Here is a 24,990-nt window from a genome sequence, read left to right as displayed (position 1 = left end):
ATATCTCATCTAAAATATTGCACCTTTGAGAGCAGTGCTTCCTCAGTACTGCATTACAATATCATCCAAATCATAGCAGAAGGATCAGTGGCCAGCTGCTAATTAGTCCTACCAGATTCCTGGAAATATGGCAGCTTTGTAGACAGTCTCCTGTCTCCACGTCCCAGATACAGATGGAATTGTCCCGCGATCCTGTACATAGTTTCAAACCATCTGAAAAGGGTAATAAGACCCCATTATAACAGAAATTCAACATTCAGGTCAACAAAGTTTGTATCTTTACAGGAACAAAGTCCAGTATAGGCACAATATCTTCTCATCCATGGTTTGACACACACAGAGGAAAGAAAAGATACAATTTTTGCCAGAGATACTTATAAATTGGTAAATACAGGACAATGTATCTTTGCTCACAAACAATAAGGAAACAAAACCTGGCATCCTTTTCTTCCCACTGGCTCTGCTTGGTGCCCAATTGTTAATCCTGCTAATTGTTAATCTCTTCCTCTGTCTCCCTTTCTCTTCTCTTTCAGTCTACGTGCAAGATTTATAAATTCCTTATCCTGTTGACAACTTTTTTTCTTTTAAACTCTCTAATTCATTATCATCCTTCAGATAGTTCTCCACTTGTCTTTTCCAGTCTGTTAGATTATCTTTCAACTTGCCTCTGACTCTCTTCCTTTCTTCCCCCTTCTCTCCGTTAAAAAAAAGGAAAATGTTCCTTTTTCAATAAATTCATAATTTTACTATGACCTGGCTCAGTGGTTAGCACTGCTGCCTCACAGCACTAGGGACCCGGGTTCGATTCTCACCTCGGGCCACTGTCTGTGTGGAGTTTGCACTTTCTCCCAGTGTCTGCATGGGTTTCCTCCGGGTGCTCCGGTTTCTCCCACAGTCCAAAAGATATGCAGAATAATGGAAATATAGAGGTGTACAGCACAGAAAAAGACTGTTTGGCCCATTGCATCCACACCAGTCAAAAACAACCACTTAACTATTCTAATCCCATTTTCCACCACATGATCCATTGCCTTGTATGCCTGGGCATTGCAAGTACACAACTAAAAACCTCTTGAATGTTGTGAGGGGTTCTGCCTCTCCCACCATTACAAGCAGTCAGTTCCTGATTCCCACCACCCTCTGGATGAAAATATTTTTCTTCACATCCCCTCTCATTCTCCTGCCCCGACTTAAGTCTACACTCCCTGCTCATTGATCCCTCCATCAAGGGGAAACATTTTTTCCTATTGACTCTATTGGTGCATTGGCCATGCTAAATTGCCCATTAGTCAGGGGTAAATGTAGGGGAATGGGTCTGGGTGGGTTAGTCTTCAGAGGGTCAGTGTGGACTGGTTGAGCCAAATGGCCTGTTTCTACACTGTAGAGAATCTAATCTAAATTTTTTTTGTGGCAAGAGAAACATACAAAAATTCTAAAATATTACAGAGAAAGACAGCTTCCTGTGTTCATACCTGGGCTCACAGCTAGGCCGGACACCATCAGTTCATGCCCTGTAAACTCCTGTAGTGGTCCAGCTTTACTGTACATATCCCACATTAAGGCTGTTTTATCACGTGAACCACTGAAGATCCTGTTTGACTGAAAGAGGCAGGTTACCTGAAATAATATAACATGCACAATTCCAGGTTATGGGGACCAGCCACCAGTTTGTTCACATGCAGGTCACTTCAATGTAGGGCAGGATGTCTCCCAATCAAGGCATCAGCTGAAAATTAAACAATGCACCAACATTGTCAAATTTTTGCCTCTACTTCAGACTCTATTGAGAATCATTCCCAGCCGATAAGAGTGCAGTGGGTACTTGTTCTTGTACTTAATTCAGACAAGTCACTGCAAGATCATTCTGGGAGTTCTCTGATTTTGGGCAATAGTGTAAATCAGTGCTGGAAATGGAAGAGAAAATCCAGGGAGTTGTATGGCTGTTACAGGCTGTGTCTCCTGGCTTTCATCTCTATCTCCCATGGTCATAACTCCTAGTTAAAAGATGTACAATTAAAGTCTGAGGCAAGGCAAAATTACTTCATTCAGACGATGTTGGATCTTTCGCATTCTCTATCAAGTAGGTTTAATTATTTGAGACAAATACTGCTGATTTTTGAGCACTTAGAGGAACTTGGAAATTGAGCAAAAAAGTGGAGTTCAGAAAGAATATCAGCCATGAATGGCCAGGCAGGCTCTCAGGACCAAATGGTTTAATTCTGCTCCCGTTTCTTTATGATCTTTTTATGATCTAATGTTGCTAATTTTACACGATCGTTCAAGGTCAAAACTCGCTTCTCAGAGCAGAAACTGAATGTGTGCAGTTATTGGAATAGCCAGCTCCAGGTCAGCTCACACATTTGGCTGAAACGTTGAATCTCATTACAAAGACTGAAAGAGCTCAAAATGGCCGGGAGAAAACTGGACAGATAACAAACACAGTTATGTGTTTGAACAGATAGGATGGGAAAGAGACATTGTGTCGGGAGTTTCCCTGGCCCCCAACGCCTTATCTTCACCATGGATATCCAATCCCTCTACACCTCCATTCGCCATGACCAGGGCCTCCAAGCCCTCCGTTTTTTCCTCTCCAGACGTCCCCAACAGTACCCTTCCACCGACACACTCATTCGTTTGGCCGAACTGGTCCTCACCCTTAACAATTTCTCCTTTGAATCCTCCCACTTCCTCCAGACCAAAGGCGTAGCCATGGGCACACGTATGGGCCCCAGCTATGCCTGTCTTTTTGTTGGCTACGTAGAACAGTTGATCTTCCGTAATTACACCGGCACCACTCCCCACCTCTTCCTCCGCTACATTGATGACTGCATTGGCGCCACCTCGTGCTCCAGCGAGGAGGTTGAGCAATTCATCAACTTCACCAACACATTCCACCCTGACCTTAAATTTACCTGGACTATCTCTGACACCTCGCTCCCCTTCCTGGACCTCTCCATCTCCATTAGTGACGACCGACTTGACACTGACATTTTTTACAAACCCACTGACTCCCATAGCTACCTGGATTACACCTCTTCCCACCCTATCTCTTGCAAAAAGGTCATCCCGTATTCCCAATTTCTCCGCCTCCGCCGTATCTGCTCCCAGGAGGACCAGTTCCACCATAGGACACACCATATGGCCTCCTTCTTTAGAGACCGCAATTTCCCTTCCCACGTGGTTAAAGATGCCCTCCAACGCATCTCGTCCACATCCCGCACCTCCGCCCTCAGACCCCACCCCTCCAACCGTAACAAGGACAGAACGCCCCTGGTGCTCACCTTCCACCCTACAAACCTTCGCATCAACCAAATCATCCACCGACATTTCCGCCACCTCCAAAAAGACCCCACCACCAGGGATATATTTCCCTCCCCACCCCTTTCCGCCTTCCACAAAGACCGTTCCCTCCGTGACTACCTGGTCAGGTCCACACCCCCCTACGACCCACCCTCCCATTCTGGCACTTTCCCCTGCCACAGCAGGAACTGTAAAACCTGTGCCCATACCTCCTCCCTCACCTCTATCCAAGGCCCTAAAGGAGCCTTCCACATCCATCAAAGTTTCACCTGCACATCCACCAATATCATTTATTGTATCCGTTGCTCCCGATGTGGTCTCCTCTACATTGGGGAGACTGGCCGCCTCCTAGCAGAGCGCTTTAGGGAACATCTCCGAGACACCCGCACCAATCAACCACACCGCCCCGTGGCCCAACATTTCAACTCCCCCTCCCACTTTGCCGAGGACATGGAGGTCCTGGGCCTCCTTCACCGCCGCTCCCTCACCACCAGACGCCTGGAGGAAGAACGCCTCATCTTCCGCCTCGGAACACTTCAACCCCAGGGCATCAATGTGGACTTCAACAGCTTCCTCATTTCCCCTTCCCCCACCTCATCCTAGTTTCAAACTTCCAGCTCAGTTACTGTCTCCTTGACTTGTCTGACTTGCCTATCTTCTTTTCCACCTATCCACTCCACCCTCTCCTCCTTGACCTATCACCTTCATCTCCTCCCCCACTCACCCATTGTACTCTATGCTACTCTCTCCCTACCCCCACCCTCCTCTAGCTTATCTCTCCATGCTTCAGGCTCATTGCCTTTATTCCTGATGAAGGGCTTTTGCCCGAAACGTTGATTTCGCTGCTTGTTGGATGCTGCCTGAACTGCTGTGCTCTTCCAGCACCACTAATCCAGTTATTGTGTAGGGAGTGTAGAGTTACATCCTTTGAATACTTTGATTAGATTCCCCTTCCCTTTGTAAGTATTAGACAATTCAGTGGACCAGTGGGGAAAGTCATATATCCATACGTATTCAAGGTCAGTTCCTTTACTTGTGACATGAAATACCACGCTTCCAGATAAACCCGGTGTGGGTTTATCTAGAATAATTAGAGTCAGAGAGGTCTGCAGCACAAAAGTCTGCACTGGTCAAAAACAACCTCTGGGTGGGTTGGGAGACATCCAGCCCTACGTTGAAGTGACTATTCTAATCCAATTTTTCACCACTTGGCCCAAAGCCTAAATATAGCTTAAATATTATGAGAGCTTCTGTGTCTAATACCCTTATAGACAGTGAGTTTCAGATTCTTACCACTCTCTGGGTGAAAAGATTTTTCTTCACATTCCCTCTAAACCTCCTGCTTCCTGGTCATAATTTTATATATCTCAATCATGCTCCCCACTTCAGTTTCCTCTGCTCTGAGAAAAACAACCCCAGTCTATCCAATCTCTGTTCATATTTAAAACTTTTCATCCCAGGCAATACCCTGTTAAATCTCGTCTGCACCCTCACCAGTGCTACCACATCCTTCCTATAATGTGGATTCTAGAACTGCAAACAATATTCTAGCTGTGACCTAACCAACATTTTATACAATTCCAGCATAACCTCTCACTATTCTTGAACTATATGCTTTTGTTAATAAAGGCAAGTAAGTCAGATATCTTCTTAATCACTCCATCAAGCTGCCCTGCAATTTCAAGCATACACACCAAGATCACTCTGATCCTCAGTTTAAAACAAAATTTTCAAAATCCTATCAAACAGAATCTGAGATATGTATGCTAAAGAGTTTTAAAGTGACTTATGATCTTTATGAGAAGTGTTTTAGCATGTGCCTATTCAAATCCCTGGATCTCAGTGCCTTGATCCTAAACACAGCAACTATGGTGGGAGTAGGATTAGCTGAGTGGTACTCTGACACAGGTTTGGCAGGCTGAAAGTGCTCCTCTATGCTGTTACCAGCCAATGATTTTTGGCAGAGTGGCCTCAGAGTTGAAAGATAAGATTAGAGCATTGTGCAATCAATCTAATGCAGGGATAACTTCCATCCTTTGCGCCTAATCAGACATTAAAAACTAGTCCTCAGAGAATAAAGGATTAGCATGCTCCACATCCACAGTCAATGGCATGCCTCCATTTCTTCCTGCCTTTCATGAATAGTAACTATTCTATCAGGTGGTTTATTAATCATTCTTACCTTGGTCACATCACGTTCATGGCCCATGAATTTCTGCTGCACACAACCAGATTTCCAGTCAGATATGACCACTGTCTATAGGGCAGTAAAATGGGTACACCTTAGTAACAGACTGCACACATTACTACTGAATTCAATGAAAGCCCAAACATTTTTACATATATGCATATATGCAAACATAAACACTTTGTTATCATAACAGTGATTGCATTTAGAAATGAGCAAGATGGAATTTAAATGAACACTGAATACTAAGGCACATGGTACTGCTGTCTGCAATTTAAAGCCTGTACCAACCTTCTGGATAAAGGAAGCTAGAGTAAGGCATTATACTGTGAATATAGTTAGATATGATGGTTTAACTTATGTGTGTGTGCACACACTTGCATGTATATATATATATATATATATAGAATCGTAAAGCATCCCATTAAAATGTCACAAAACCAATATGCATTCACATGAATTCCTGTTGATAAACACGCCCTCCTATTCCACCATTCTAAGGATGGAAATCTTACCTTGTCCTTTCCTCCAGACACACAGGTATCAGATGTAAGAGAGGCTAATGATGTCACAGCATCATTATGTGCAGGACTGTATTGTTGAACCACTTGAGTGACAGAACTGTGACCTGCATCGCCATCAATCCTTAAAAAGTACAACATAGTTCAAGCACAGTGTATAGATTAATCTGAGAAAGCCAGTGTATGCAACATTGTCTGGAATATATTCTATACCTCCTTGACAGATTACAAAGTATTTCAAGCCCAAATAGCTCAAGCTGTGGAGGTCTAGGTAGTGAATTAATTAATACACTACCATTTTACCTCTGTGTTCTGTGCTTCACCCTGAATGGAATAAGAATCTGCTGGCTGTAAGGGTATCAAATGAAATACATAATTTGCACTTTTAGTGCACTGTTCAGGATCTGAAGATGTTCTATTATATTTTAGAAGTATTGTAATTGCTTATGAAATACGGTCACTGCTGGTTTGTTAGTAATCATAGCAGTGAATTTATTGAAAGTAAGATCCCATACATAGCAATGGGATTCATGTTCAAATAATTTGTTTCAGTAGCATGGATTGAGGGATATATAATGCTAACACACTGTGAAAACTGATTAGGCAGAATGAACATAGATTTAACATCTCATCCACAAAACACCACTGTCAGTATGGTGATTCTTCTGTACTGCACTGTAGGATGGGAAAACTAGAAAGTTAGAAAATTATGGTTGGATTAGACAGTCAACATGGATTTACAAAAGGAAAATTGTGTTTGAAAAAATGTTTATCTAGCTCAGTAGAAAAAGGGAAAACTAGAGAATCTTGCGTTTGAAGTTTCAATACAGCCCCACATCAGACGTTTGTAAGCAAATTACAGCCAAGGGAGTGCCAGGTAATCTAACTTCATGGATTAAGAAATCGCTAGCGGACAGAAAACAGAGAGTAAGAATAATTATATCATTCTCAGGTTAACAGGCTGTGACTAGTATGGTATCCCAAGAATCAGTGCTTGGGGCCTGCCTACTCAATCTATACCAATGACGTGAATGTGGGCAGCAAGTGTATTTTTTTTAATATGTTCATGGGATGTGGGCATCACTGCCTAGACCAGCACTTGTTGCACGTTCCTAATTTCCCTTGACAATGTGGAGCTGCATTGCCTTCTTGATATAACTGCTGTCCTTGTGGTGTAGATACGCCGAAAGTGCTGTCCGTAAAAAAAAGTCCAGGATTTTGAATAAAGGGTGGCTCAGTGGTTAGCCCTGTTACCTTACAACACCAAGGACTTGGATTCAATCCCAGTGTTGGGTGACTGTCCGTGTGGAGTTTGCACGGGTTTCTGTCGGGTGCTCCAGTTTCGTCCTACGGTTCAAAAGCTGCGCAGGTTAGGTGGATCGTTCATAATAAATTGCCCATTGTCCAGAGAGGTGCAGGCTATAAGCTGGTTAGCCATGGTTAATGCAGAGTAATGGGGATAGGTTTGAGTCTGGATCTGTGTGAGATACTCTGCTGAGGGTCGGTGCAGACTCGATGGCGATTTAACTCCAAATGAAAACAGTACGTGGCATGGAGTGAAACTTTAGAAGCATGGGAACTCCATCACCTACATGTCCTTCTGGGTAGTAGAGCTCTTGGGTTTAGAAGGTACTATCTGAGGACCTTGGATGAGTTGTTACAGCCAACACTATAAACATAGGGCAGGGGTGATGGATTTGTCAGAAAGTGACCAAATCACCCAGGAAAATTCAATCATTGTGACCCCCCATTAGAGAAAAGTCAGCCCCATAGTTGGAACAAACAGAATCTGAGAGGGGTTATTATTCCAATCAGAGGTTGGGTCTCTCTCATGCTTGCTGCTGATAGACTCATAATGAAACAATCAGCAGCAACAGTTGAAGGAAACAGTGTGTGATTGGAGGAGCAGCCAGAGGCAGTGTGGCAGGAATGACCAAGACTGAAGCAGGCAGGGCCAGAGGCTGGAGCAGGCAGGACCAAAGGCTGGAACAAGTAGAGTCAGGGGTAGCTGTTAGACACCTCAGATTAAAGACTGATTAGACAAAGTCAAAGCTTATATTTTCTAGTCAGAATTCATTCCAACTCAAACCTCGACACATGAGTATTTGCTCCATAGTTATATATACCAGGTTCTCACAAAACGGACAAATAACCAACATCCATTTCTGACTTGCATTTAGTATCCGGCATTCCTGTTAGACTCTACTACATTATTAAAAAATTAACATTGTTATACTATATATTAATTAATTTTTAAAAATGAAAACAAAAATAAAAGATGACAACTTATTGTGCAATATTTCCATGGCCAGTGGCCTTCACTAACAGAACAGAAGATGATCTAAGATTACAGAAGGACCTTGATCAGTAATGACAATGGGCTGAGGAGTGGCAGATGGAGTTTACTTTGGATAAGTGCGAGGTATTGCATTTTGGTAAAACAAACAAGGGCAGGCTTTTAACAGTTAATGGTAGGGCGCTGAGTAGTGTTGCAGAACACTGAGACCTGTGGTTTCAGGTACATAGTTCTTTGAAAGTTGCATCACAGGTACTCAGGATAGTTAAGAAGGTTCAACATGCTTCCGTTTAGCACTCACACCATTGAGTATGAGTTGGGATGTCATGTTGAGATTGTACGAGGTGCTGGTGAAGCCACTTCTGGAGTACAGTGCACAGTTTTCATCCGCCTGCTATAGGAAGGATATTATTAAATTGGAGACAGCTCAGAAAAGATGCTGCCAGACTGGACAGTTTGAATTACAAGGGGAGACTGGAACAGATGGGAGACCTTATAGACGATATAAAATCATGAGGGGCATAGATAAGGTGAATTACAAAGGTCTTTTCCCTGGGTGGGGGAGTTCAAAACTAGGGGGGAAAATTTTTAAGGTTAAAGGGAAAGACTTAAAAGGAAAATGAGGGGCAACCTTTTCACACAGAGGTTGGCACATATGTGGAATGAACTGCCAGAGGAAGTGCTGGAGGCATTCAATTATAAATTTAAAAGACACTTGGTCAAGTACATGAAAGGTTTAGAAGGATATGGGGCAGGTAAGTGGGACTAGTTTAGTATGTGAAACTTGGACAGTGTGGACTAGTTAGACCGAAGGGTCTGTTTCCGTGCCATATGACTCTATGACTAGGTTTTCTAAACTGAACCAGTCCCATTTGCCTGCGCTTGGCCCATATCCCTCTAACCCTTTCCTATCCATGCACCTGTCCGAATATTTTCTTAATGTCGTAATTGTTACCACCTCCACCACTTCCTGTGGCAGCTTGTTCCATAAACACACCACTGTGCCCCTCAGGTCCCTTTTAACTCTTTTCCCCTCTCACCTTAAACCTACATCCTCTAGAGACAGAGTCTTAAAGGCTATACAGTACAGAAACAGACCCTTCGGTCGAACTCATGTGCATTGACCAGACCTCCTAAACTGATCTGGTCCCATTTGCCAGCATTTAGCTATATCCATCCTAACCCTTTCTATTCATATACCTGTTCAGATGCCATCTAAATGTTGTAATTGTACTGCATCCACCACTTCCTCAAGCAACTCATTTCACACACGCACTATCCTCTGCATGAAAAAGTTGCCCCTTGAGTCCCTTTTAAATCTTTAATCTCTCACCTTAGATCTGTGCCATCTAGTTTTGGACTCCCTTACCCTGGGAAAATGACCTTGGCTATTCAGCTTATCCAAGTGCCTTGTGATTTTATAAATCTCAGTCTCCCATGCTTTTAGGGAAAAAAGTTCCAGACTATTCACCCTTTCCCCATAAACCCTCCAATCCTGGAACATCCTAGTGTATATTTTCTGAACTCTTTCAAATCTAGTAGTATTCTAAAGGTCGCTCTACCAATGTCTTGTACACCACAACATGCCATCCCAACATTTGTACTCAGTGCTCTGACCGACTTAGGCAAGCATGCCAAGTACCTTCGTCACCATCCGGTCTACCTGGGATGCCACTTTCAAGGAAATATGTACCTGCACCACTACATTTTTCTGTTCGACAATAGTCCCCAGGGCCTTCCATTAACTGTGTAAGTCCTGCCCTGGTTTGTCTTACCAATATGCAATATCTCGCATTTATCTGTATTAAACTTCATCTGCCATTCCTTGGCTCACTGGCTCAGCTGATCAGATCTTTTTGTACTCTTAGATAACCTTCATCATTGTCCATTATACCACCAATTTTGGTGTCATCCACAAACTTACTAACTATGTCTCCTTTATTCTCATCCAAATCATTTATATAAATGACAAACAACAATGGACCAAGCACCAATCTTTGCAGGACACTGCTGGTTAAAACCTCCAATCTGAACAACAATTTCGACCACCACACTGTGTCGCCTACCATCAAGCCAATTTTGTATCCGGTTGGCTGGCTCTCCCTGGATCCCATGTTATCTAATCTTACTAACCAGTCTAACACGGAGAACCTTGTTAAAGTCCTTGCTAAAGTCCATGTAGACAACATCTACTGCTCTACCTTCATCTGTTTTCTTGGTTGCCTCTTCAAAAAACTTAATCAAGTTTGCAGAGACACAATTTCCCCCACATGAAGCCATGTTGACTACCCCTAAACAGTCCTTGCCTTTCCAAATGCATCTAAATCCTATCTTTCAGAAATCCCTCCATCAACGTACCCACCACTGACCTCAGGCTCACTGGTGTCTAGTTCTCTGGCTTTTCCTTGTAGCCTCTCTTAAATAATGGCAACATTCGCCACTTGCCAGTCTCCAGCACATCACCTGTGGCTAACAATGATGCAAATATCTCTGCTAGGGGCCCACAATCTCCTCCTTAGTTTCCAATGATGTCCTGGGATACACTTGACTAGGTTCAGGGATTTATCTATCTTTATGTGTTTTAAGACCTCCAGCACCTCCACTTCTCTAATATGGACTTTTTTTCACAACATTGCTATTTATTTCCCAGAGTTCCTCAGCTTCCCTGAATACTGACATGAGATATGCATTTAGGATCTCATTCACCTGCTGTGATTCCTCATATAGATGGCCTTGGTGATCTTTAATGGGCTTTATTCTCTCCCTAGTTACTCTCTTGCCTTAATAAGCTTGTAGAATCTCTTTGGATTCTCCTCAACCTTATCTGCTAAGCTATTTCATGTCCCTTTTTGCACTTCTGATTTCCCTCTTCAGTATACCTCTAACCCCCATACCCCTCAAGGGATTCACTTGATCCCAGCTGTACACGTGACAAATTCCTCAGTTTCTTGATCAGTTTCAATATTTCTTGTCATCCAGTGTTCCCTATTCCTGCCAGCCTTTCCCTTCACTCTAACAGAAACATGCTCTCCCTGAATCTGTTATCTCGCTTTTGAAAGTCTACCACTCGCCGGGTGTCCCTTTACCTGCAAGCAGCCTCCCACAGTCAACTTTAGAAAGTTCCTGCCTAAAGCATCATAACTGGCCTTGTTCCAATTTACAACGTTACTTTGTGGACCAGGTCTATCCTTTTCCATAACTATTTTAAAAGTATTAGAATTATGGTCACTGGTCCCAAAGCCCTCACCACTAACACCTCACCCACTTGCCCTGCCTTATTTTCCAAGAGTACATCTGGTTTTGCGCCTTCTCTAAAAGGGCTATTAACGCATTGATTGAACACACTTAAATTCCTCCCCATTCGATATTTGGAAAGTTAAAATCCCATGCTATTACAACCCTATTATTCTTACAGCTAGCTGAGATTTCCCTACATATTTGCTCCTCAATTTCCCACTGGTTACTGGAGGAAGCCTATAGTACAATCCTATCAAAGTGATCATCACTAGACAATTCCCCAGGAATATCCTAAGTACAATCCTCAGTCTTTTAAATGTACATCATTTCCTAGTGACCTATTACTCTTGCAGCAGTAAATTGGTATTGTTGCAGAATCCATTTTTTGTATATCTTTCATCTTGGAATTTTTCATTGATTCTAAGACTTCAAAACCGGCATCCAGTTCCATTTGAGTGTGCAGTTAATTAAGCTGTCTAATTAGACTTTGCAATTCCTCCATTTCAGTTTTAGATGTTGCTGCACCTTTTAGTGTTGCCCTAATTTGACAAAGTGTATTGGAGCTAACACTTTCCAAATGAATTTGCTGATACAAAGTAATATTTGAAACATTTGCTTGTTTTCCAACTCAATGTACTTGTCTGACTAGAAGTCTGGCTTCCACTTTTGAATTCTGCTTTAAGCCCATTATAATGTTTTCTGATTCACTGCTTCCATCACACTAAAAAAAAACAATATGAATCATAAAGATGTCTAAAAGCAGACCCTGTCATGTTTTGCTGGCAGCATGAGGGGCAGCTTTCAGACATCTTTATGATGCACATTAATGTTTTTTTGTGAGGTGGAAGCAGTGAATCTGACAACATTGTTATAACGGGCTTAAAGCAGAATTCAAAACTGGAAGTCGAAACTGGTGACAGCTCAAGAGGGACCTTATTGAGAAGTACAAAACTCTAGAGGGATCATTTAGGCCACATACACATTTATTTAACTTCTAGATGACCCCCACTACTTTTGGCGCCTCGTTTGGAGAGTGAAGAAACACTTCCTGTTTTGAGCTGAACTCTCTAGGTTTGGTTTTGTTGTTGGTCGGTTCACCAAGCTGGTAGGTTTGTTGGCAAGACATTTCATCCGCTTTCTAGGTGACATCATCAGTGCTGTGTAAAAAACCGGAATCAACACCAACCAGAAACAGTGCAAACAGAACCACGTCAATTCAAAGCAGAACAGTACAGCAGCACTTCACAGGAGGCAACACTGCACTGATGTTGTCATCTAGACAGGGGACAGAATGTCTGCCAACAAACCTACCAGCTCAGCAAACAGATCAACAACTAATCCAACCAACTCCTGAGCAATACAGATCTTCACAAAAACTTTAAATTCCTACATTTAGAGTCATAGAGATGTACAGCATGGAAACAGACCCTTCGGTCCAACTCATCCATGCTGATCAGATAACCCAACCTAATCTAGTCCAACTTGCCAGTACACGGCCCATATCCCACCAAACCCTTCCTATTTGCATACCCATCCAAATGCCTCTTAAATGTTGCAATTGTACTAGCCTCCACCACTTTCTCTGGCAGCTCATTCAATACACGTACCATCCTTTGCGTGAAAATGTTGCCCCTTAGGTCTCTTTTATATCTTTCCCCTCTCACCTTAAACCTATGTTCTCTAGTTCTGGACTGTCCCACCCCAGGGAAAAGACTTTGTCTATTTATATTATCTATGCACCTCATGATTTTATAAACCTCTATAAGGTCACCCCTCAGCCTCTGACGGTCCACGGAAAACAGCACCAGCCTTTTCAATCTCTCCCTGTAGTTCAAATCCTCCAACCCTGGCAACATCCTTGAAAATCATTTCTGAACCCTTTCAGGTTTCACAACATCCTTCCGATAGGAAGGAGACCAGAATTGCACGCAATATTCCAAAAGTGGCCTAACCAATGTCCTGTACAGCTGCAACATGACCTCCCAACTCCTGTACTCAATACTCTGATCAATAAAGAAAAGCATACCAAATGCCTTCTTTACTATCCTATCTACCTGCAACTCTACTTTTGTATTCTATTCTTCTACTAATTTAAAGATGCTGTATGCTTTATCAACTGTGCTCTTCACCTGTCCTGCCATCTTCAATAAGTTATGTACATGGACAACCTTCTGTCAACAGCTCAGTCGTGCACTGAAGAACATAGAAATATCATTTAAGTTGTTAATTTGAGGACTTGAACCCATGGAAGGAATACAGCTGCATCCAATTATTGTTTTTGGTTTTGTTGGAACCAATGCCAAAACTGCTTTTCCTGATGAAGGTGGATCTATCTGTATCTTGGTCCAACAGCTGCCTTTCTAAATCTCATACCATTAGCCATGATTTAGCCCTATAAGTCACTTGTCCATATTTATGTGATGGCATTGGCAGTCCTCATCTCTCCAGCTTTTTTAATTCCTGCTGTTTGACATCTTTTATTAAATTGTCACCTAATTTGTTTCTAGCCAATAAGATCTCCTGATCCCGTGGGTTTCTTTGCCTAGTGGCATTCATAATCTTCCTTATATTCTTTGACCTTAAGTCTCACCCTCTTGTTACGACATGGAGGTTGAACCCTTCTGGTAAGTAAAACTGACACACCAGAGAAGCTCACCTCGCCTTGGAACCTGCTAAAAGTGCAAATGAGTGAAAGAAAACCCTGATTTCCACTGTTTAAAGAAAAAACATTTTCCTAACTTTAACAGTGAACACTAAACAGAAATTATTAATAAATCCAAACCCCCTTTTCCTTAACTAATTATGTTCTGACCCCAACTCTAAAAGTGCTGTTTCAATAACACAATTACTGAACAGTACATTAACTTAATCTCTCAAAGTCCATACAGTCTCTTATGCTGTCTTCCAAATCTGTGGTCTTCTTCCTTTTTGTATACAATTTCTTGGTACCTTTAATAGATGGTGCCTTCTGAGATTTATTTTTGAGAGCCCCTTTCAGATGACAAGTGCTCTCCGGTTCAATGCACAGTCAGCTTTGACTTATTTTCAGTATTTTCTTCCTTTTGATACACCCAACATTGGACCCTCTCATGGGTCCAATATTGTCAATACAATAAATTCAAATTCAATTTGGTTTTGGGTCCTGGGCATATTTAAAATTAATTGGTAAGATTCAAATCCATTTGCCTTAACATCAAAACACAATGCCAAGTTGATTGTTACACATGATCAATTCTCAGCACTCTCTGCACCTGTTAGCTAGTCACAGACACATGTGCTGTCACAATCTCTCAGCTCAGAAAAGCACTTTGTCTTAAAGTGACCATGCACTTTTCGACTTCGTAACACTCTCACTTAGAGTGACAGAGATGTACAGCAAGAAACAGACCCTTCGGTCCAACTCATCCAGATATCCTAACCTAATCTAGTCCCATTTGCCAGCACTTGAACTGTATACCTCTAAACCCTTCCTACTCATATACCAATCCAGCTGCCTTTTAAATGCTACAATTGTACCAGCCTCCACCACTTCCTCTGGCAGTTCATTCCACACACGCATCATCCTCTGCAAGAAATAGCTACCCCTTAAGTCCCTTTTTCATCTTTCCCCTGTCATCCTAAACCTATCTCTTCTAGTACTGGACTCCCCCACCCTAGGGAAAAGACCTTGTCTATTTACCCTATCCATGCCCCTCATGATTTTATAGACGTCTATAAGGTCATTCCTCAGCTTCCAACGCTCCAGGGAAAACAGCCCCAGTCTATTCAGTCTCTCCCGATAGCTCAAATCCTCCATCCCTGGCAACATCCTTGTAAATCTTTTCTGAACCCTTTCAGGTTTCACAACATCTTTCCGATAGGGAAGAGACCAGAATTGCACCAAAAGTGGCCATAACATGATCTCCCAACTCCTGTAGTCAATGTTCTGACCAATAAAGGAAAGCATACCAACGCCTTCTTCACAATCCTTTCTACTTGCAACTCTACTTTCAAGGAACTAAGAATCTGCAAGGTCTCTTTGTTCAGCAACACTCCCTAGCATCTTACCTTTAAGTGTACAAGTCCTGCTAAGATTTGCTTTTCCAAAATGCTGTACCTCGATTTACCTAAATTAAACTCCATCTGCCACTCCTCAGCCCATTGGCCTATCTGATTAAGATCGCGTTGTACTCCGAGGTACTTCTTCACTGTCCACTACACCAATTTTGATGTCATCTGCAATTTAGTAACTATACCTCCTATGTTCACATCCAAATCAACAAACTAGCATGGTCATTCTAACAGATGAGAGACTTAACAAACAATCAAGGTATTTTTCTCAATGTATAATTTCAGTTACATCATACTGTAAACTTTTGCTATAAATTCTGGTCTTACAAATGTGTACTCCACAACCACCTGATGAAGGAGCAGTGCTCTGAAAGCTAGTGCATCCAATAAAACCTGTATGATTTTTAACTTTGTACACCCCAATCCAACATCGGCATCTCCAAATAATTTATATAAATGACAAAAAGTAGTGGATGCAGCACCGATCCTTGTGGCACACCACTAGTCACAGCCCTCCAGTCTGAAAAGCAACTCTCCACCACCACCCTCTATCTTCTACCTTCGAGCCAGTTCTATATCTAAAAGGCTAGTTGTCTTCGTATTCCAAGAGATCTAACGTTGCTAACCAGTCTCCCATGGGGAATCCTGTCAGACACATTACTGAAGTCCATATAGATCATGTCCACTGCTCTGCCCTCATCAATCCTCTTTTTTACTTCTTCAAAAACTCAATCAAGTACATGAGACATGATTTCCGATGCACAAAACCATGCTGACTATCCCTAATCAGTCCTTGCCTTTCCAAATATATGTAAATCCTGTCCCTCAGGACTCCCTCCAACAATCTGCCCACAACCGATGTCTGGTTCACCGGTCTATCGTTCCTTGGCTTTTGTTTACCCTATTCTTAAATAGTGGCACTACGTTAGCCAACTTCCTGTCTTCTGGTACCTCACCTGTGACTCTCGATGATACAAATATCTCAGCGAGAGGCCCAGCAATCACTTCCCTAGCTTCCTACAGAGTTCTAGGGTACACCTGATCAGGTCCTAGGGATTTATCCATTTTTATGCATTTCAAGACATCCAGCACTTCCTCTTCTGTAATGTGGACATTTTTCAAGATGTTATCATCTTTTTTGTTAGCTTGTTACTGTTTGACTTCCCCACCCTAATGAAAAGGTAGGACCTCTTTCTAGGGACATGTTTGCTTCAAGGGCCACTGTCTGCGCTTACACATTTTCTTGCCTTCCACCTTTGTACTGCATGCTCTCTAATCTATAAGCCTAATTTCCTTCTTCTCATCCTATACACTCAATCAATTGCCTTATTTTCTAATGGTCTTTCTTGCTCGACATATAATATTTGCATTTGTCCATTGCTCCATCGTCTGGTAAATATTTGACTTTAGTAATCATGTTTTAGATTGAAGGACACATTCTATTCATCAGAATTGATCTGTCTTTCATCAGACAAACTGTCAATTGTGACAGTCTGATCTTCATAGCAGTGTGACATGCAGTTATGAGAAACACCTGGTTCCTCATTATTTTCTATAGTCTCTTCAGAATCTGTAAATTTGTAATCCACACTAAGCAACCTTGAAAAACGTATTTGAACAATCATCATTTTTCTGTGTTTACCAATAACCTGTCAGGAGCCACTCCATTCTTTAAACCTATACTTTTTAATAAACTGTCTATTCCCAATTAAAACTGGCTTCCAATGGACTTACGTTATGGTTTAAACTATGATTACACAAGTTAGATGCAGGAAAGATATTCCCAATGGTGGGAGGGAGGGTCCAGAACAAGGGGTCATAGATTAAGGATAAGGAGTGAGATGAGGAAAAATGTCTTCACCCAGAGTGTGGTGAGCCTATGGAATTCACTATCACAGAAAGTGGATGAGACCAAAACAGTGTGTTTTCAAGAAAGAAGCAGATACAACTCTTGTGGTAAAAAGGGATCAAGGGCTTTTGGGTGGTGGTGGGGGTTAGCGTATCAAGTCATGCACAATTGATTGGTGGAACAGGCTTGAGAGGTCAGTGGCCTATTCTGCTCATATCTTCTATATTTCTATCTAAAAGCTCGCAAATTTTTTCTCAGACAGTCACAAAAACCTTTTTTGTCCGTGTGTAGTACATTCAAATGCTCAACCAAAGTACAGCTAACTAGAACGCTTTCTTAAGCTGTGGGCAGATCATTCAATTACTGACAGAACTGCTAGATTTCTATGAAGAACCAACTGATATATTCTTCAATCTTTCCAGAGAATCTTTGGCATTGTCAGCCCATGCTGTTGCAGATGATCATTTTGGCTGATCTGCCAAATTTTTATGAGCTAATTTGCCTACTCTGGCGTAGTTTCTTTTACAAATCCTGTTACTAAGAGCATTTGCCCATCATATTCATAACTATTACAGAAATGTCATGTTTATATTAGCCCACATATCTATAAATTCATCATTAGCAAATTCCCCTCCTCCAATTAACATTCAGAAATTTAGCCAGTGGCCTACCCACTTTTCAAGGACCTTATCCACAATTATTTTCTTTACTATGCATTATTGCCAACTTTCAGAAAAGATTTAAATGGATGTTGCCAGGGTTGGAGGATCAGAGCTATAGGGAGAGGTTGAATAGGCTGGGGCTGTTTTCCCTGGAGTGTCGGAGGGAGAGGGGTGACCTTATAGAGGCTTATAAAATCATGAGGGGCATGGATAGGGTAAATAGACAAGGTCTTTTCCCTGGGGTGGGGGATCCAGAACTAGAGGGCATAGGTTTAGGGTGAGAGGGGAAAAATTAAAAAGGACCTAAGGGGCAACATCTTCTCGCAGAGGGTGGTGTGTGCGCGGAATGAGCTGCTACAGGAAGTGGTGGAAGCTGGTACAATTACAGCATTTAAAAGATATCTGGATTAGTATATGAATAGGAAGGTTTTAGAAGGATATGAGCCAAGTGCAAGCAAATGGGACTAGATTAGGTTAGGATATCTGGTCAGCATGGATGAGTTGAACCGAAGGATCTGTTTCCGTACTGTACATCTCTATGACTCTATAGTGGCCATATCTACAAAATGCAAATTTAAAAATGTGTTTTCCTTCATCTCACATTACCCATTTTCTCATTGAAATCCCTTGATAAAAGTAGATTTACTAAATGGCGTTACTATATCTTTCAGTGCTTCTTACAAATCTCACATTTGTCATTTATCTCTGTTGCAAACTTATTGTGTTCCTCCTTTATTGCTGTATTGTTAATCAAAATGTTTAACTTTTTGGTAGACAAACAGGCAATTGTAATTTTAACTATTTAATGTTTTGTTATGTAAATTTCTGTTCCCTAATGTCAATGATACTTCCTAATTTCTTAAGTGGAATAGATTAATTAAAGAAATGCAACAGTGTAATGAGTAATCGCAAATTCATAGGTTTTCCAAATACAATAATCGAATTATTTCACATGTCCAGTATAAACTGCACATTTTTCTCCAACCAATGGCCTACTTATACATTTGTACTAATAAATGGTTGTAAAATTACCAGAATCAATGAATGACTACTTGTATTACAGATTTTAGCGTGTCATCAAGTCAAATCTGAAACTGTGGAACTCTCAAGTTCCTCAACGTTGTTCCAACCCTTAGAGTCTAGTTAGCATTTCAACCACTCTGTTCCACACATTGTAGACATGCATCCACTATCTAATACCTCACAATTGAAATATTCTGCCAACACATGGTTGAACTTTCATGGTGACAAATACAATGCACTTCTTCTTTTGTATGGTTGTCGATTAGCTGTACCTCGGCTGTCTTGTCTTTGTGTACTTCATTTTCCGTCCAGTATTATGAATGCTGCTGGAACTAAATGTTTTTCAAGGAATTTTTTTACCACACTTAGCTCCCGTCAAAACCAGACTTCTGTCTAAACTTAATACTTTGCTGCAGTCAAATCGACCATTAGACACAAGAGTAGAAGTAGGCCATTCAGTCCAAAAAATCTGCTCCATCACTGAGTCATGGGAGTTCTGATAATCCTCAACTGCATTTCCTGTCATTTCCCTGTAAGCCTTAATCCCTTATTAATTAAAAATCTGTCTCAGCCTTGAATACACTTAATGATCAACCTCGAGAGCTCTCTACAATAAAGAATTCCACAGATTGACTACCCTTGAAGAGGAGAAATTCCTCATCTTTGTCTTAATGTTTGACCCCTTATTTTGAAATTATGGCCTGTGGTGCTGGATGCTCCACATTTACCCTGTCGAGTCACATACGAATCTTAAAGATGTCAAGAAGGCCACCTCTCCTTCTTCTATATACTAATAAATACAGGCTCATCCTCTTCTGAGAGACAGTCCCACCATTCCAGCGGTCAGCCTGATGAACCTTCTTTGGATTGCTTCCAATGCCAATATACTTTTCCTTAGATAAGGAGTATAAAACTGTTCACCGTATCCCAGCTGTGGTCTGATTAGAACATTGTACGGTTTTAGCAAATCCCCCCTAATTTGTACTCCATTCCATTTGCCTTCCCTAATACCTGCTGGACTTGGATGCTAGTTTTTTTTGTGATTTACAGTTGAAGATTCCCAAATCCCTCTGTGCTGCAGTTTTCTGCAGTCTTTCACCATTTGACTAATATTCAGCTCCTCTACTCTTCCTGCCAAATTTCATAACCTCACATTTTCCCACATTATATTCCACGTGTCAAGTTTTTACCCACTCACTTAACCTGTCTATATCCCTTTGACTTAGAAACAGCAACTATCCTTGTTACATGGGAAGACAACAGAGGTTAAAGTTTGGTAGGCAGTCCAAGCAGATAGTTTTCTTGTCAGAGTTTTATTTCAAATCAGACAAAAACAAAACTCTAACATAGTGATTAAATTTTCCCGTTAATTGAGATAAACATCACTTGCTCCCTACTTCCATTTGGTCTCTGGCATCCCAGCCAAACCCTACGAGATGATAACAGAAGGGTGGCTGGAGCAAGTGAACATGAAGAACGTGGCTGGAGGCAGTGAGGCTCGAGCAAGCCGAGCCAGAACACAGAGAAACGGGGGCTGAGGCACACAGGATCAGTGGAAACTTGGTTTGAGCAAGCAGATTGGGGAGCCAGAGGAGGTGAGGCCACTGAGGCTGGAGGTAGTGCAACCAGAGGGTGAGGGTGGGGGTTGTGGGCAAAGTGAGTCAGCAACTCCATTCTGCCAAAGGGGCTGTGGGAAGACGGCCTGTTAAGGAGGTGGAGGAGCAACACAAGTGGAGGGGGTTGGGGGAAGGACTGCAAAACAGAAGTTAGGAGTTGCAAAGAGGTCATGGAGAGGAACAGTAAACAGGAACAGGAAGGGAGGATCAGAAAAGGTGAGGGTGAGGAGCAGAAAGATGAAGGGTGGGAACAGCAGCAAATGTTGGGGAAAGCAGTTTTAAACCTTTCAATAAAGGAATGGACATGACTATTATAATTAATACCATCTGTTGAAAAATATGCAGTCTTTTAGCTGTCTCACCAGCCTGCAGAAAACTTCTTTACAGTAATGGACTTTTCTGTATAGAAGTTTAGTGCTTGTTTTTTCAAAAAGCATTTGTTACTAACTTATTCCCGTTATCTCATGCCAATCTAAATAACGTTATGTTTGAAATTAATTCTTTACTTGTGATATGGCTTTAAGTCTAAAGGAGTGGTGATGATTATTAAGTTTTTAAAAAATTCTTCTAACTGCTTCTGTGTAAATTGAAATTTCCAATATGTCAGCATAAATACAGAAAGTAATGTAGCTAGGAACCTGCATCACCTCATGAATGAGTTAATGAAAATGAAAAACGTAGCCTCCAAAAATCAAAATGCAGCCCTTGAAAAAAATAATCTTTGACCCCGGTCGCTGTGCATCTTGAAGACGGTGCACACTGCTACTACCATGTGCTGGTGATGGTGGGAGTAAATGTTGAAGCTATTAGATAGGGTGAAAACCAAGCCTGCTGCTTTGTCCTGGAGAACACTAAGCTCCTCGATTGTTGTTGGGACTGCATTCATCCAAGTAAGTGAAGAGCATTCTATCACACTCCTGGCTTGTACACTCTGGATGGTGGACATGATTTGAGGAATCAGGTGGTGAGTTACTCATCCCAGAATTCCTGCTCTCAGACTGAAGCTACAGTATTTATATCCAGTTTAGTCTCTGGTCAATGGTAACCCCAAGATGTTGATAATGGGGGATTCTGCAATACAGACTCTCATTATCAACATATATAGCATCATGCTCTTCCATCTATGTTTTCACTGCCCTTTTTCTTAATCCTTTCTTCCTCTTTTCCTGGCCACTCCTTGATTTTGTCATCTCACATGGTATAGCCATTCCCAACGTAACAATCACAGGTAAAGCTACCTCTTAACACTCCTTTTGAAACCATCCACATCCCTCTTCCCTTGTACATTTTCTTCTTCCTGTATCTACCTCTGGTTTTAAAAAAATGCATGCGGGTACTGAGTTCCAGATTATTACCACTCCAGAGCCACAAGAATGTCGTTGATTCTTTACTGTCTTCTGAAATAACCTACCAAGCCAAATAGTTATAACACATTACCATACTTGCAATTGGTTCAAGAAGGCAGTTCATCGCCAGCTTTTGAAAGGCAATTGTGGGCAGGTAATAAATATTGGTCAGGGCAGTGACACTAACATTCTGAGAGAACATAATGAAAATATAAAGAGGAGTAATATGCAACTTGTGCAAAACCTTAGTTCTGCTCAAATTTAAACTATGTGTACACTGATTCGAACTCCAATGGAGAAAGAATATAAAGGCAGTTGAAAAGGTTCAGATTCACTGGGATGCTGCAAGTGACAAGTGTTGCTAGCCATAAATACAAACTTGAGAAATGACAGCTTTTTCCACTTCAACTAAGGTTAAGGGGAGATCTGACAGAACTTTTCAAGGTTATGAAGGATAATTGCAATGACGGCCATCAATAAGAGACTACAAGTTTACAATCAAAAACAAAGTGGGTGTAAGGGTTGAAAATTGTTCTATGCACAACATGTAATTACTTGGGAATCTGTCTGACTTAAAGTGCTATTCAGGCAGAATCCATAAATCTCATTCAAGGAAATTAGTTGGTAACTTGAAAGGATATAAAGAAGAGCAAGGAAGTGGGATCAAACTAAGTGGCTCATGTAGAGAAAAGCAGTGGTGCTGATTACATGGGTTAAATAGCCTACTTCTGTGCATTAATATTCTTTGATTATGAGACTCTAAAAGAAAGGACTAATATAAATTTAGAATTTTGACTTTTCTTTATTTAATAAGAGAGTCAAGGAGTACTTGAATATAAGGCTAGAGAAGGCATTATCTCAAAGAGATTTAACTTTTAAGTTAAAGATTCATTCTATGCAATTAGTAAGGACAGCAGTCATAGCCTCGTGGTAATCAGGCTGTCAGGCCAAAGAAGCTGAGTTCAAATACCACCATGGCAAGTGGTGAAATCAAACTCAAAAAATGAGGCTTGGTGCTTGAACACCCTTTGAAATCTGTCAAATTGTGACAAAGCTTCCACCTTGAGCATGTGTGGCCATTGTGAGATTCTACTCCTCACAGTGGGCAGTAGACTCTCAATCCCCTCAGATCAATTTGGGGTCGGTATAAATAATGTCACCTAAATCTCAAGACTAAATAATAAAAAGATCTACTTTGAATATTTAGATAAAGCAAACCTCAGTGTGATGATAGATTAATTAATTGTGTCTGTTATTACCACCTTCGATCAGGTGCTGCACAAATATATCATACCTGTATCGGGATATGTTGCGTTTCTGCTTACTCTGCAGTTTCCCCATGGCAACAAAGCATTAACTGGAGGCATCTAACAGTCCGGTAAACAGCTTACTGGCCAGCATGATGTAAGATGTAATTCTCAGTGCTTCTAAGCCAGAGCCTAAGAAGAAAGGAAATGCAAATAGTGCAATAACGATATTGAAGTTGCAAATGCATAAATTAAATTCATGAATTAAATGTATATTTTAAAGTGTCACTTGAAGCAAGCTGGGGTGGTACCAACTGCCAAGATTTTTGATAAATATTTTGCAGAACCAACACGCTTGTGCAAAAAGCACAAAGTATACTTTAATTAGATACATAGAAAATATCAAAAAGAATGGGTACATTATGCCATCCCATAACTTCTAGTTACATAATTCCATTAAAATGTCTTAGAGTTTGGCATCATATGCAATACTGTGGGCAATGCCTTGTATGTTTAGCTTGTCCACCAGTGAACCACATTTATCCAAATTAGCCAGAAAAACAAAATCTAGGCAATGTTACAAATCCAGACAAGGTTTTGCAAAGTTGTAATTACAACACTTTGCAACATCTTTGGTATGCTTATATCATGGAATTTGAACCGAAAATAGCCCTAACTTACGTCTCTGCGCACTTTATCTGATCGACAAGTGAATGCTGCCAACACTCTGTCCTCTGTTTGCTATCAACACAAATCTTCTTTTGTATGGAGATCAGCATCGCCTTCCATCTGCTGAGGCTTTGGGTTATCTCTCTGGATGGATGAACTAAGGTGAAGCTTTATAATGACCTTACATTGAGGTGTATGCCCAGTTGTTTCTATGTCAGTAACCTGCAGGGTTCTTACCTTCACAGAGCTGTCTAAGATTGATTGCTTATTGTCTGCACACATTGTTCTAGCTTTGTGTTTCTCGGACAGAGTTTATTCATTCCCATTCCTGCAAGCTCTACATACTCAATCCTCTATACATTCCTCTTTGTTCCATCCGACTTTGTCCTTGCTCCTCACTACCCTCCCTATATGGGTTGTACCTGGCAACGCCTCTCCGGTATCCAAGGAGGTCCCTCCCTCTAACCTGTCCCATGCCTCCACTTCCGGTCCGTCAATCTAACCCCTCCTACACCGTCCCGGGGGAGTGAGGTACGAAGGGAAGGTGTTTCGTGTTGCAGTAATCAACTAGGAACAGGTCTTATAAAGACATAAAGTAATTTTTCAAAGTAGTTTTACATATTCCAACCATAAGACAATTTTATAGAGATAAGCGTCACGAAGCATTTTACCCTGCTAGTAAAATTAATATATGATGAGGTAATTGTGTGCAGAATTTCAAATGCAACAGTGGATGGATGCAATGGATTTTACCTTATTTTATTTACCAACATTGTTTGTAATTCCACATCCCCAGAATGTACGCCCTGGATTTCTTGGGGACCCCTTTTCATCAGTGGATCATGGTTATCCAAATTAGCCAGGAAAACAACACCTAGGCAATATGACTGGATTCCTTGGGAAGCTTTCTTGGTATCAGATTCTTCCCTTGGTGGACAGTACCATTTTAATGGTGTGTTAAGTCAACAATGTGACTCTTTCATCAC

General features: G+C 41.4%; 1 protein-coding gene across 3 annotated transcripts in view; it reads right to left on the bottom strand.

Annotated features, from left to right (window-relative positions):
- The window catches only part of wdr31 (WD repeat domain 31), a 42,712-nt gene extending 18,255 nt beyond the window's left edge, over window positions 1-24,457 (bottom strand). For 2 of the 3 annotated variants that reach the window (XM_072566351.1, XM_072566353.1), the window contains exons 1-6: window positions 24,017-24,457; window positions 23,383-23,527; window positions 6,004-6,133; window positions 5,483-5,557; window positions 1,473-1,617; window positions 113-213 (exon numbers count right to left, since the gene is read on the bottom strand). In XM_072566351.1, the coding sequence (XP_072422452.1) occupies window positions 113-213; window positions 1,473-1,617; window positions 5,483-5,557; window positions 6,004-6,133; window positions 23,383-23,429 (498 nt within the window). In that variant the 5' untranslated portion in view covers window positions 23,430-23,527; window positions 24,017-24,457. The remainder of the gene's footprint in view (window positions 1-112; window positions 214-1,472; window positions 1,618-5,482; window positions 5,558-6,003; window positions 6,134-23,382; window positions 23,528-24,016) is intronic. The other variant, XM_072566352.1, reaches the window with a different exon arrangement.
- Window positions 24,458-24,990: the final 533 nt, after the last annotated feature.

The sequence above is a fragment of the Chiloscyllium punctatum genome, chromosome 49 (genome assembly GCF_047496795.1).
Source record: "Chiloscyllium punctatum isolate Juve2018m chromosome 49, sChiPun1.3, whole genome shotgun sequence".
In the NCBI taxonomy this organism is placed as follows: Eukaryota; Metazoa; Chordata; class Chondrichthyes; order Orectolobiformes; family Hemiscylliidae; genus Chiloscyllium; species Chiloscyllium punctatum.
Note: the sequence above shows the minus strand (reverse complement) of the source record. Positions and strands in the feature narration are given on the sequence as shown.